Source organism: Lepidothrix coronata, unplaced genomic scaffold (assembly GCF_001604755.1).
Source record: "Lepidothrix coronata isolate B3197 unplaced genomic scaffold, Lepidothrix_coronata-1.0 Scaffold202, whole genome shotgun sequence".
Lineage (NCBI taxonomy): Eukaryota > Metazoa > Chordata > Aves > Passeriformes > Pipridae > Lepidothrix > Lepidothrix coronata.
In genome coordinates, this window is record NW_016690382.1 from 1477886 (window position 1) to 1491600 (window position 13715).

The 13715-nt window shown below is 36.2% G+C and overlaps 1 protein-coding gene across 1 annotated transcript in view; it reads right to left on the bottom strand.

Moving 5' to 3' along the window:
* CACNA2D3 (calcium voltage-gated channel auxiliary subunit alpha2delta 3) overlaps positions 1-13715 on the bottom strand; it is a 198962-nt gene that overhangs the window by 28189 nt on the left and 157058 nt on the right. The window contains exons 19-21 of the mRNA XM_017832359.1: positions 13670-13714; positions 10323-10385; positions 7044-7114 (exon numbers count right to left, since the gene is read on the bottom strand). Coding sequence (XP_017687848.1) covers positions 7044-7114; positions 10323-10385; positions 13670-13714 — 179 coding nt within the window. The remainder of the gene's footprint in view (positions 1-7043; positions 7115-10322; positions 10386-13669; position 13715) is intronic.

Consider the following 13715-nt stretch of genomic DNA (forward strand, 5'->3'; position numbering starts at 1 on the left):
TTAATGTGCTCTCTGCAGAGTAGTCAAGAAATTCTATATGGATGAAATGGTCCCGTTCTGCTTCATTGAATATCTAGTGTTACAAGTAGAAGGTACTGTTTTGTGTGCATTCATTATAAATGTAAATTTTTAATATATTAATTAAGTTTGGTGACTGTTTGTTTCATGTTTGAAAGTATAATCAATGTCTCAAATTTCAATCTCATACACCAGAACTTCTTGGTTGGATTTCATTATTCTGCTAAGCAGTGTTAATCAAATACTGTTATAATGTGCCATGTGAAACATCTATTATAATTTGAACTTAATTTTAAATATTGATAAAAGCCTTTCCTCATCAGTATTTGTACTTGTATTACATTTCTTATGTAATTATTACAGTCTAATAGATGTAATAGTTTCTTTAAATGCTCAAAGACAAAAAGATTTTAAAAGACTGAAATATGTACTCACACAAATAATCAAAAATATAATTAATATTGCACTCCAAAATGTTAGATTATATGTTTTGTAGATTGTCTTATTGTATTGCAGGGAGTATACAACAATAAAAGATTGTATTATGATTAACGGAAAAGGAAAACAATACAAGTATGTAATTAAAAACCCCTTCATTTAACAGGGAAAGAAATAGTAAACTTTAGAGTGATGAAGAGAAGAGCTGTAATAAACAACCTCAAAATCATTGTGGAATACTAAAGAATTGTTATTTGGAAAGGCTTGAATATCACCTGTGGGTGATATTAGTGTTAGTTAGATGAGTTTAGTAAATATATTTGAAGGCGTTTCCAGTGTAAAGATTCTGGTTCAGGAATAAATGAGAGAACAGATAATGTGTCCAGGGTAAAAAAAAAAAATCAACCAAAAAAAAACAAAACAAAGGAGCAAATCCTTAGAAAGGTACATGGCAGACAGATTTCTGAACAGAAGCCTGGAGTGAGTTTTGGTTTTAGAACAATGTATTCCCATCTTTCAAAGTAACTTTCAAAGTGGGCAGGTTCAACAGGTACCTCAAAGTTTCTAAAGATGATTCAAACAACTATAACATAGGATGTGCAAAATAAACCAGTGAAAGTCTTACTGTGAAATGATGTTAAAAGACCTGACTGTTTTGTGCTAGAGACACATGGGAATTTTGTAACACAATTCAAAGATCAGTGGATGTATCCCATAACCACGTTGCAGTCTGAACACTGCAACATACTGAACCAATTCTCGATTCTCTGTCACTATGAATGGTATTAAAGCTCAGTATATTTGCATCCCAAGTCATTCACAAATTCAAATCCAGTTGTTTTGGCTTTATTCTTATAAATGTAATAGGAAAGTAAACACTTTCCAGCACTATTCCTTATAAAAGCTACTGCAGTATTTGTGGTCAAAGCAGTGGCTTAAGGCACTGTAGTGCTTCTGTGCTCAGGTGTCATTTCCAGAATGTTATTTTACTGCTGATGTCTTTCTGAGATTTTAGAAAATAGGCTTTCTTCTCACTCAGACAGACTTAACTCAGTGTTGCAGAAAAAAAAGCTTGCAGATCACCCTTTCTGAACTGATTGTATTTCAGTTTTAAATAACTGTTTGAAGCTAACCATATCCTGTTCAACTCAGGATATGGTCCACCTAGATGCCCAAGTCCATGTCCTGTGTTACAGCATCTCACGGGGAGCTTTGCTCTTGCTTCACATGACACGCCTGAGACTGTCTGACATCACCATCCTGTCAACTTCCATGTCTGAACTCCAGAGAGCAACTGCTCTTAACATAAGTTGTAGGACAAACACGATAAACAACCATCTTTAACTGATGGAAAATAACTTACCAAAACCTAAATCTGCATCACTGTTTTATGTAACTTCAGGGGCCAAATAGATTGTAGGGAAAACCCTTTTATTGTCGATTTCCTGATACAGTAAATTCCAGTCTCGTACTTTGCAATGTACTTGCAATTGAGTACGAATCTGGTTCAAGAAAATTAAACTTCCAAGACCTACCAGCAGCACAGGATATATTAACAGATGTACTCTATTGCTTTCAGCTAGATTTTCAGCACAACTATGGATTTATTAGCGTAAAATACCATTACTGACAATTGTAAGAGCTGAAAGATATTCAATGCATAACATTTCAAATGTTTTGTTGAAGATTGGGTGGGTTTTATATACTGTGTAAGAATAATAAGCTTCTTACCATGGAAGTGAATGCTGAGTCCACAGAGAAAAAAGAAATGCTCCAAAGAACCGAGGAAGCCAATAATCCAGAAGCCTTAATTACTGACACTATGCTTTACTCGGTAGTCCATGTAAAAATTAGTAGTGATTACAGCTCAGTTGTGGTGGAAAGACTGAACTCAGACATGAGATGTGCAGCTGGCCTGGCATCCTCACAAGGAGGGACAGTGTTGAATGGTGTGAAGAGCAAACTAGTTTCTGCAGTCTAGAGAAGGTCCTGTGGGGAGGTAGCAGGACACTGTAAGGAATCCTGGACTGCTGCTGCTCTGGCTCTCCCACCTTCACTGACAGACAGATTATTAGCGTCCAGAAGCTACCAGGCTTCACCTTTCACCACCAAGAAAATCAGTGGAAAGAATAAAAATAAATGACAGTATTTTGACAAAACAAACTTGTCATCACATATCTTTGCTTTTATTGCTCAGCTATTCCCAGTGGTCAAGGTGCTCAAAGAATAACAACCATAAAAACTAGAACTCAATCTGTATTTCCAGAATATGGAATGAGAATTCATCTATCTAGCACACATGCCCCTGTTTCTCCTTAAGTGTATAAAATGATTTAATGCAATTAAAGGTAATATTTCAGAGACATAAACTCTAACAATGCCCAAAACTCAACATTAAGACATTAATTTTAGATGTCACATGGACAAAATATGAGAAGAAAATATAGCCCACAGCAATGTGGGAGTTTCAGAATGCAGGTATCAGATGCAGATCTAGTAAATGTGAAAAAAAAATAAAAAATCAGAACATGGTTCCTGTTGGTAATAACAAGAGGGAAACGTCAGATATTATTTGCTTCTTTTGGGTGCAAGACTCACACGTGCCCTGCAGTGCACATGGCAGCGAATATGAAAGATAATTATTGGAAATAGTCAGCTCATTTTCCTACCTTGAATGTCTTCTGCCTGCCTAAACAAAAAAAATGCTTATTGATCCACCTGACTATTTTCCTGGTATTTATGCTATAAACATAGGGTTTATTTTGATCTTGCTTTTTTCTTTACTAAGTAAATCATCAATAAAGATAGGGAAGTTTTTTAGAATGTAAAAGCATATTGCAGCACTGCTACATCACAGTTGCACTTGTCCAGTACCAAATCCAGTAACTCTAATTTGGATAGTTCCTGCAGTCTGTCACTGATCTTCTCCAAAATGTACATCTACATGAAGAAACATTGCCCAACTAAGAGAAGGCCAAATCGATGACTGTATAAATCCACATAAAAATAAACACAAATTTTAAATGCGACTGTCCATTTAACATCTTCGCCAAAAATTTAAGAATGTCTTAATAAAATGAATGCTTAAATAAGAAAGAGTGGTCTAAAAAACAGGAAAAAAAAATCCTTCAATCGGAAGCTGTGCTGCCCCAGTGGAAACTGGTGTCTGTTTGTGAGCAGCTACTTACTGTTCTTGTGATTTGGCTTTAAGAACGTTCTGTTTCTTACAAGTAAGCTTAGTGAAGAGTTGTGATTTTTTTTTTTTTTAATATATATACACTCTTATAACCTGGAGGCAAAACTAGTGCTGTGTTTTGCTTATAAAGCAAATCAAGACAGAGAGATGAACGTCTGCCTCTATATGCAAGCATCTGGAGAGCACAGGAGAAGGATCTGGACTGCATCGTGCCCAGGGGCACGGACAGGATGCACGTTCCTCACTAAGAAGCATGTGAAAAAGGAACAGAGAAAGAAAAACTGAGAAACAAGAGAAGCTCTCAAAGCAACAAGAACTTAATAGAGTGAGCCTTGGCATCCAGGAAAGCTGGATTTCAAGGGTTTGCCATTTAATTCATATATCCTGACAACAGGATTAAATAGCAAAGCATGGATTCTTCTTCAGAGGCCAAGAGGATGTCTGGTGGAAAGAGAACTGTAAGAGGAAATGATGCTGCTTCCATATTTGTCTTATAGAATTGCTTAGTTTTCCTCCTACTGAAAAGGGTGAAAGTGTTTTGAAGTCAAGAGATGTTTAATTTTCTCTTACAGATTTATTATGTTTATTTCTTTGGGGATCTCATTGCTTTGATAGCCCTTAATTTTCCTGATGTTAATGTGGGTTTTTTAGATTTTCCTGCTTGGAGTTGTTGAATTTTTCTATTTTTTTCACTGATTTTATATAAACAAAGTGCTGAGGAAACTATAAAGAAACTTTTCTAAGTTATGTGAAGCAGATACTTTTCCATAAGCACATCTTAATTTATTTAATAATAAATTTAAATCATATTTAAATTATTTAATTGTGTGCAATACTTAAGGTATAAGATAAACATAATTTTGCTAAATGAAATCATAGAGCATGTCACGTTGCTGTGGAGGCACTGATATAATTTTTCTCCCTAATTATAAAACCCATAAACTAAGAAAATATACATACATACATACATATGTACACATTATTCAAAAGAAGCAGTGAGTTTAAAGAAATTGAGGAGGGAAGGAGGTATTTAAGTTCACTTTAAAAAATAAACAGTGAACACAAAAATTGAATTTCATCCTGCTGCAGGTTGAAAAGAAACATAGTCAGCAGCAAACAAACCCCTTTTGTTTAGCACTTCCAGCGCAGCCCTAAAAAGAACTTCTACATCACTCCAAATGAGTGGTAGTTGGGAGAATGGACAAAGGGTTATTTCATTCCTTTTGTGGATGGAGAGCCTGAAAGCTGGCAGGAATCAGTGAGGTGGGAGCACATATCGGCACTGCCACTCACATCACTGGTGCCAAAGGAAGAGGGGACTCCCATCCCCAAGGTTAGCAAACTTCTACAGTGAAGATCAGACACCACAGAACCTTCTACTTCTGAACTAACCAAAAAGGGAGCAAGACCAGGTCAAAAAGTGCAGCATTATATAATTCACCTGCTGGACAGCACGTGCCATGTAAAAAAGCAAATTGGAAGAAAGGATGACTCTGGATATTATCAGAATGAAATGCTAATGAGCAGAGTTTGTTCTCTGATTTTGCCTACATGGTAAGAGCAGCAATGGCAAGTATGCAATGTATGCAATATCCACATTATGCTCTCAGGGAAATGGTACTAGTGACAGATTTTGCCACTGCATCAAGCACTCTTTTTCTTTTCTTTTTATTTCATATATAAAAACGTTTGGTAAATCAAAACACAACCCCATCTGAACAAATTAGTAATCTTAAAAATATGGTAAATGCATCTGGCTGTTTTTCATGAGAGCCAGCAAAGATTTCTTCTTCAGACTGCTGGAATAATTTTTTTCAAGGCTTCATCTAGCACAGCTCAAAGACAGTCTGGTTTGGGTGGTTTTGTTGCTTCACAGAGCTATCTGCTGTACAGCAGGATGCTCATTTAGCACAATTATACCACTTTGATTCTCTCCCATCTTTAACTGATTGGCAATGGTCAGTTTATGTTGTTTAAATAACCGGCTCACTGTGTTTACATTTTCTCTAGTATGCAGCTCAGTTGCACTGAGCTGGTGCCTTCATTATCTCTGACTGCCTTGGAGTTCAAGACCAGCAAAATCAGAAGCCAATGGTCCAGGCCAGGGAGGCGCCTGCTGCAGTTTAGATGGAACTCTCGAGCCCTGCAGTCTGTGCTCTCAATGGTGCCCACCACCATCGCTCATTGACTACATATTCTGTTTGAAATGCTTTGCTGGGCAAGACAAAACAAATTGCGACAAATTAAAGTGTTATCCCTTAGTTTTGACCGTATGTTTTTCTTTGTGTTAAATAAAAGGCTTCATCTCTTGCATAAACAGATCTTTTCATCGTCAAACCCAGTCTGTAAATATGTATTACTTCACTTCCTTCTACAGCATATGTTAAGAATGAGGTGCTAAACACAAAAAGGTTGCCACCCTCAGAAAACTGGGATTTGGGATGATTCCATGAGTGCTATCTGCACATGTCAGGTCAGTCACTGGTGTGGTATTCAGCTGTAGCCCACAGAGGTAGCATGGAAAGATTTCTGCCTTTAGGAGAGCTGGTTTACCAAGCAAGCACACAAACCATCTGTTCTGAGAGCCTCTGTATACACCCTCACATGTAATAACTACATTCAGTGAGTGATGGGATCAGTGATGTGTCTGTGTTTCTATACTAGAAATGCACAGGAAAATAAAAGGGAAAAGTGCAAAATATATTGTCAGCACTTCTCCCATGCTGTCATAGGACAAAAGGGTATGGAACAGTTCTTGGACTATGTGAAAGCCATGAAGACTGCAGTGTTGAGTTACAGGTTAAAGGGAAAAGTTTCTTCTTAATTGCCCAGAATGTATAATTTATTTCAAAGGACAACACATAAAATCACTATTAGTTTGTATTGTCATCATGAGAGTAAGACCAGGTCAATAGTCACAACAATGTTCAGAGATAAGTTAGCATGTGAATGAAGATGGATTACTGGGAGAACACACTTCCCCTTTAACAGTAGGGCATTTTGCACTGTCTAGTTTGAGCAATCTCCAACTTTTTACAGGTCAAAATGGTGATGTGGCATCAGTGATTTGCTTAAGAGCCATTTAAAACTGTTCAGCAGTAGATATGGCCCAATCCCTTTTCCACTTGAGTGCAGTGGGAACAGGAAAGGCACACAGTTTTAGCATTGTAGTCAAATAAACCCTTATTTCAAAAAGAAACTCACTGTAGGCTGACTCCAATGCTCTCAACATTCAACGTGCATGGTATCCAGTTACACTCAGATCATACAGAAAAGAGACATAAATGAGAATCCAGCCACACTGCCAGTCTTGGCTTTCTTTCGTATGACTTTGATTTAGTTTTGTTTCATTCTGTCGTTAAAATATTTTTTAAGAGATAGAAAATCTTACCTCTTAAAGGAGCCCATTGTTAGTAACTTGTTCATCACAGCCCCTTCAACCTCCCCAAAAAAGTAACCAGTCTGTAAAGGGAAAATGCAAGAAATTACCAAAAGTGTAGATAAACACAAACCAACATTGGGTTCAATTTAAACTGGCATAATCCAGGATCTGACAAGAGTGGCTTTGACAGTTACAGAGACAGGTTTTCAGGACTACTGCTACATAAAATCTGATGAGGACTTCACAGTCATGGCAAGTGGCTGGGATTACATTATTACCCCTGAGCAGATGTGAGAGCTTAAACAATATATTGAGGTACATTATATAACATCTAATATCAGAAATAAAAGCCATCCAAACCTAAAGCTTGTAAAGAAAACACACTAATCTGATCACAAACCCTTGTGATTAAAATGTTACTCAAAAAAGATATAAACAGGTTGTGAGAGGATTTCATAAACAGTCATTAAAAAGCGTTGTTTATAATTCCTGCATGACCTGTTTAAGGAGCTGGAACAGTACATTTCATCAATCCTATAAATTTTAACTCCTTTCAGAGTCATTTCATACTTAAAACCACTCAGCCTGATGAATTACTCATTTTGTCCTTGTTCAGCACTTGTGGACTAATAAAAATAAATCTCTATTGAGAAAACAAACATTCATGTTATGAATTTGGTATGTACTATGGAAGTGACTCTGTCATCTGCAGCCATTCATATGACAGTGGAAAATCCTGCATGTACAGCATTTTTTCTACCTTGGGAAGACCTGTTTTATTTTAGAGTCTCAACTCCCAGAAGAATTGGATATTTCTCTTCATTGTTTAAAGGGAGAAATCCCACAATTTATGAGGGGGAAAGGGCACTACACTCTCAAATTGCATGGATTCCATAGGTTTTGTATGAACTAAACCTCAATTCCATTACAAGGAACTTAGCTGACCTCAAGTATGCACCTGGGAGTTTGCAGGCAGAAAAGTTACAGCCCTAGCTAAAAAAAGGCATTCCTCCACCTAAAAAGCATGTATTGCCTTTTTTTTATTCCTCGGGGGAATCTTGGAACATTTTCCAAAACATATGGGTATGTAAAGTCTCCTAGAAACAAGAGGAACATGACTAAAAATACTACCTTCAATAGCTCTAGCTGACTGATGAAGAAAAATTATCCTAACTATTGGAGAGGCAATGTCAAAAAACCCTAAACCATAAATGCCTGGTTACAACCTTAGATAGTAATAAACCTGATTTATCAAGTTGTGCACCAGTCTTATGAAGACATTTCAGTGACAGTTCTTTCCACAAAAGCTCTGTCTGTAAATGCTAGTTCTCCCCCAAAGCAGTAACACACAGGTTATCATTATTTTTTTAATACGTTAAGATTTAATTGCAATTCAGATGAAGAATTACACTGCCCCACAAACATGATTCTTGAAGCAGTTCTGGTCATGTTTGGAAAGTCCATAGAAAAGCAGTGCTGAAGCAACCCTGGACAGGCAAGTCATTCATAAGGCACCATCCCACTTCCCTGCCCCTTCTCTATCCACAATAAATATAGAGTGTATACACACATATAAAAATAAATATATACTATTGTAATCTTGTGTTACACATAGACACAACTCTGCTGTCCATCTTAGACTTAGATCCACTGTAACTACAAAACTAGCCCTAGTTCTGGCTCAGCAGTTGTCCACACTATACTCTTCACAGGAGTATGTAATGGCTGATATCAGGCAACTACCAAAGGAAACATTTCTTCCCAATATTTATTGGCCACAGCCAACTATAAACTTGCAAGTAATTTACACAAGTCACAACTATTTACCTCTAGTAACAACAACAAAAGGGGAATAATGAGAGGAACGTATTTTAAATGTATCAAGATTATTCTGTAATGGCTGCATTTCTTATATCATGCTCAACTAAACAGAAAATATAGATTTAATAGTTAGATGAAAGGCAAAAAACTCCAAAAAGCTACTTCAAACATAACGCAGTTAATATTTAAGTAATGCTATATTTTTAGTTTATAATTTTTTGTATACATCCTGGAATTACATTCAGAACATGCTTGACATTCTAAAGGAATGGAAGCAATAAATTTAATAAATTTAAACAAACTAATCCATGTCAGTTCTCAGTTTTGCATATAAGATGACATACCACGAAGAATGACCATTGCATGACACAGTACAGCATGTTTAACAGTTAATGCTCTGTTGGAAGGACAATAGTTTCAGAAAAATTGCCTTTCTCTTGTTTATTATGTGCTAATATAACTTTCAAAGTCCCAACCAAAATGGAGCAAGGGAGAGAGGGTTCATAAGGAAACAGGCAATTATTTTTGTGCTATTCAAAAGCGAAAAATATCTCTATCTTGTTACTTCCAGAAGTGTCAGATTTAAGGCTACAGTAATTCAAGCTTTTAATTTAAAAGCAAAATGCTCAGTTTAGCTTCTTTTTTTGCCATTCACTTCGAGTTTTTATCTCCTCTCCAGACACTCTTCCAAGTCTCCCGGAGGTCTTTCCAAAAGCTGTTTCTCAGTAACCAACCCAGTCATAACAGATTTGATTCACCTGAGGGCTAAGTAGGAGTGGGAATATTCCTATTCACAATCCCAACACATAAAAGAAATTCAACTTCAGACAATTCTGGCATTATTGGGGCACCATCCCAGCCGTTTTCAGGCAGAAGTTAATGAGAATGGTGATGATTCCTTCATAAGGTTCACATGATTGAGTGATTATACATTAATTTTTCAATAATTTTCCAAGAAGAATAAGCGAACTGATGCTTTGAATGATCTTATTAATCGTGCTCCTTGTCCTCTCCGTTGTGATGCTGAGTGCTTAGTTTTAATCCTTCAATGTCTGTAATCCACTTCAGAAAACAAACTCCTCAACTAGCAGCTCTGTAAAATCTCATTAATCTCAAGTTTGAATGTAAAAGCTCTGTGTCCCCTCCCTCCCTTCCCAGCCTTTCCATGTGACAAAAATGCCACAGAGAATCCAGGGGGTTTCTGGGGGTTTTTTTTACAGAAGACAGACACTTATGCAGCAAGAAAAGCCTTTAAGAGAACATTTATGAGTTTAAGAGCAGACCCTGCCCCGATGGGAGACAGAAACTGAGCTCCTGTGAGAAACAACTTACACTCTTTGTAGAAGGAATTTTTTTAATTTTATGTTACTGAATCCTTACCATTTTCAGATGGTGGCCTATTTAAGAAACAAGTACTTTTAGATTAATGTGTTACATGAAAAAACTGAAGAAAAATCTTTCCCTTACCTGTCTATAGTCTTCAGATACTAAAATAAATCCATTGTTATCTATTAGGTAACAGTTGATTGTCTGAAAAATGATAAAATACCATTTTAATTTTTGATTTTAGGATACATCAATAAGTTAATCATGTACTTCTAAGTACATGGATAAAGTTCAGGTTGTTATAATGGTTTGCATAAATTCTGAGTGCAGTCCTGACTTATGGGATGTTATCTGATTTAATTTTTATGCATTTGTTTCATGCAAAACAAAACAAAGATGTGTACAAAATGGGAGGATATAAGATAATTACAAACAAACATAAGAAAAACAAGGTCAGTGTTTTTGTAAGCCATTTTTAAAAGTTTTCCTTATAACTAAGTTTGCAAAGGCTCAGAACTTTGGTCTTCCTGATGGCTTCTCCTGTGTTTGGAGAAAAACATCAGCACAGTGTCATTACCCTAATGATGTATTAATGAAAACACAGTGTCAGCCTGCAGAACCAACAGGGGACCAGGTAATATTTTTTAATTTGTTCATTGGGGGATGGGACCAGAAACTTCTGTAAAAGAGGCCCCACAGGTCTCCTAAAGCTTTTCAAATTGTGTTTTTAATTGGGAACTGGATTTAGAGGTAGGACTGTTAGCCTTTTGTAGGTCAGACTTATAAACTGTATAAAACAAGGTAAACCCAAATCAGTGCTTCCCTGCATACACACATGCACTGTTTTAACCTCAAGTGAATTACTCGCTACAGGCAAAGTTTTAATTACTGAGCTTCAGAGTTTAAACATAAGGTTCAACTCAAACCCTGATATAACTCAGTTTCTCTTCAGTAATGCCAAATACCTACCTCAGTGTTGAATCTTTTTTGTGTTTCTGTTGTTGGTCTAAATCAGCAAACATTTTTATCATTGCTTATTGAATTTTCTGTGCCATTTGTGTAAAAAGAAAAGAATTAAGTAGAATGGCTTTCAAAATAGGAATCCTCGTGGCTTTGTTTTCAATTCAAAATCTTCCCTGGTGGAAATGGGCTGTACAGAGATATGACAAAAATATACTTTTTGCTACACTCTGCACATTCAGCAAAATCCCTCTGTTGTTTTAGGGAGGAAAGCAGCCCCATGCAGTAGTAGTTGTTCAAGATGCAAAAATGCAGCCTGGTATTGCAAGAAATGTTTAGATGTGTCTGACTCTCATTCTGGCCATATATTAGTACTGCTCTGTGGGGCAAAGAAGAGGAGAGATTTGCAAAAATGCTGGCTTGAGGCAGACTTTTTATAGAAACAAGAAAGCCAAAATCAGGCAAAAGTTCAGAATGAACATTATTCCCTAATGCAAATGCAGGATATTCATTCTAATAGGGGAACCTAAGCTACAGGCACCCCCAGTGACAGAAAACCTGTCAAAAAGGAAGTTGAAACAACTCATTTCCGACCTTTGATCTGCTAGAAAGCCCAAAATTGGCAAAAGCAATGTGAAAAGCTGATGATGCTGGCAAAGAACCCAGCAGAGCTAATGCATTCAGAAGAGGCAGCTCCTTAACCTCAATGGTGTGTGAAGGGTGGAATTTCATGAGGAGGCTGTAACACCAGAACACTGCTGTCCCCAAAGTCCACCATAAACCTCCCACCAACTTTATTAGGAGAGGAGCTAAGTCAACAGAGAACTCTTTTGAGGATACCTATTTGCAGTCCTCATGCATGAAAAATTAATCGGAATTCAGTGCTTTAGAACCACTACTTCTCCATAGAAAATAAATAAAAGTAATTATGCTGGACAAGAAAGAGTGTAGGCTTAATTTCGTAGTTTGTGACTTACATGCTGTTGGGAAAATACTGGTTCAGTTCAAGAATTAGTGGCCATGTCTCAAATCCCTAAGACAGAGTCATTCACTAGCATTGTTCGGAAATTTAAAAAATACTAATTTTTTAGCATTATTATTGGAAACAGGCATAATGAAATAAGTGGTAAATGGAATCTGCATCTTTTTGGTGGAATGTGAAGATAAGAGGGTTTCTATTTCAATCCATTTTAGAAACATTAACAAGGGAAAAAAATATTCATTCAGGACCATTCATTCAACTGCTTGCCAGCAAGATAAATAATGTTCAGTGTTCAGCATTGTGTTAAAGAAACAGTTTGAAACAACTTTAGCACTGACAAAGGGCAGCAGGGTGCATTTACTCATCCAACACATTAGCAAATCTCAAACAAAAGATTTCTGATACAAGATTAATGCATGAGATAATAGCTTTGAGATTGACTGGATCTGTATGAAAGAGGTTTAATTCACAATATTTCACAGGTATTGGAAGTGAACCATGCTCAGGTTTGCCCAAAGGTTCAAGTTCAGTGAACTTCAGATTTCAAGGGGAATGTTCTATAGGTGGAGAGTCCCTGAGCTTGTAAAACCTTAGGCATAAAGTCCAGAATAAACACAGCAAGAATGTTGACTGAGGTCTGAGAACACATTTGAATTACAGTAACTTTGATCAAGTTCAAGCCCTCTATGTATTTTCACAGCTCCAATATACAATAACAGTAATGGAATGTAATATGGGTTAAGAAACCAAAAATGAAAAAGAAAGAAAACAGTACATTTAAATAAAATGTGAGGCATCAGGAAACCAAGAAGAAATGAGCAAATTCAAAGCTTAAAAAAAAAGAAAAAAGGATTTCAAATTAATAGGCTGTATTTTTGAATCAAAAGTATCACACACATTGATAATTTGCTTTATTTTTAATTAATTATTTTTGCTATTAATATTTTGCTATTAATAATAATTAATATTTATTGATTATTGTGCCATTCCATTTGCATTAATGACTTAATATTTACTTTTAAATGCTTTAATTTATACCATAACTGCTCACAGATATTTTCCTGTCATTGAGAGAAGGTGTGAAAGTTAACAGACTCAACAGAGGAGCTGTGATATTTGATTGAGTCCTATCAACAGTATGTTTCGTCATTAAGAAAGAGTTTGGAATCTCTAAAACACCAAGGTTCTCAGTAGTACTAAATTTCTACATACGCTCACATGGCTCCTGCTGGTGTCAAGCTGAAAAGACTTTAAACTGCTTATGTTTCTTTAAAGTTAATAATAAAGTAGTAAACAAATGCCTTAGCACTGCTCCAAATTATTTCCCAAACTGGATTCACAAAGCAGAATTTACTGCAACGTGTTTTAGGTACTGGTGTCAATCTTGTAATTAAATGCATGTCTACAAAAAATGTAACATATTAAAGGTGATCACAAATTACATCAAGAGATCATAATGTACACGAGACGTTCAAATCAAATTCATCAACTCTATGTTCTACTGCAGTAGAGATATACATGGAAAAAAAATCTGTTAAATACTTACTTCATCATCACAACTTATAGCACATCTGCCATCGAGAGATGCACAC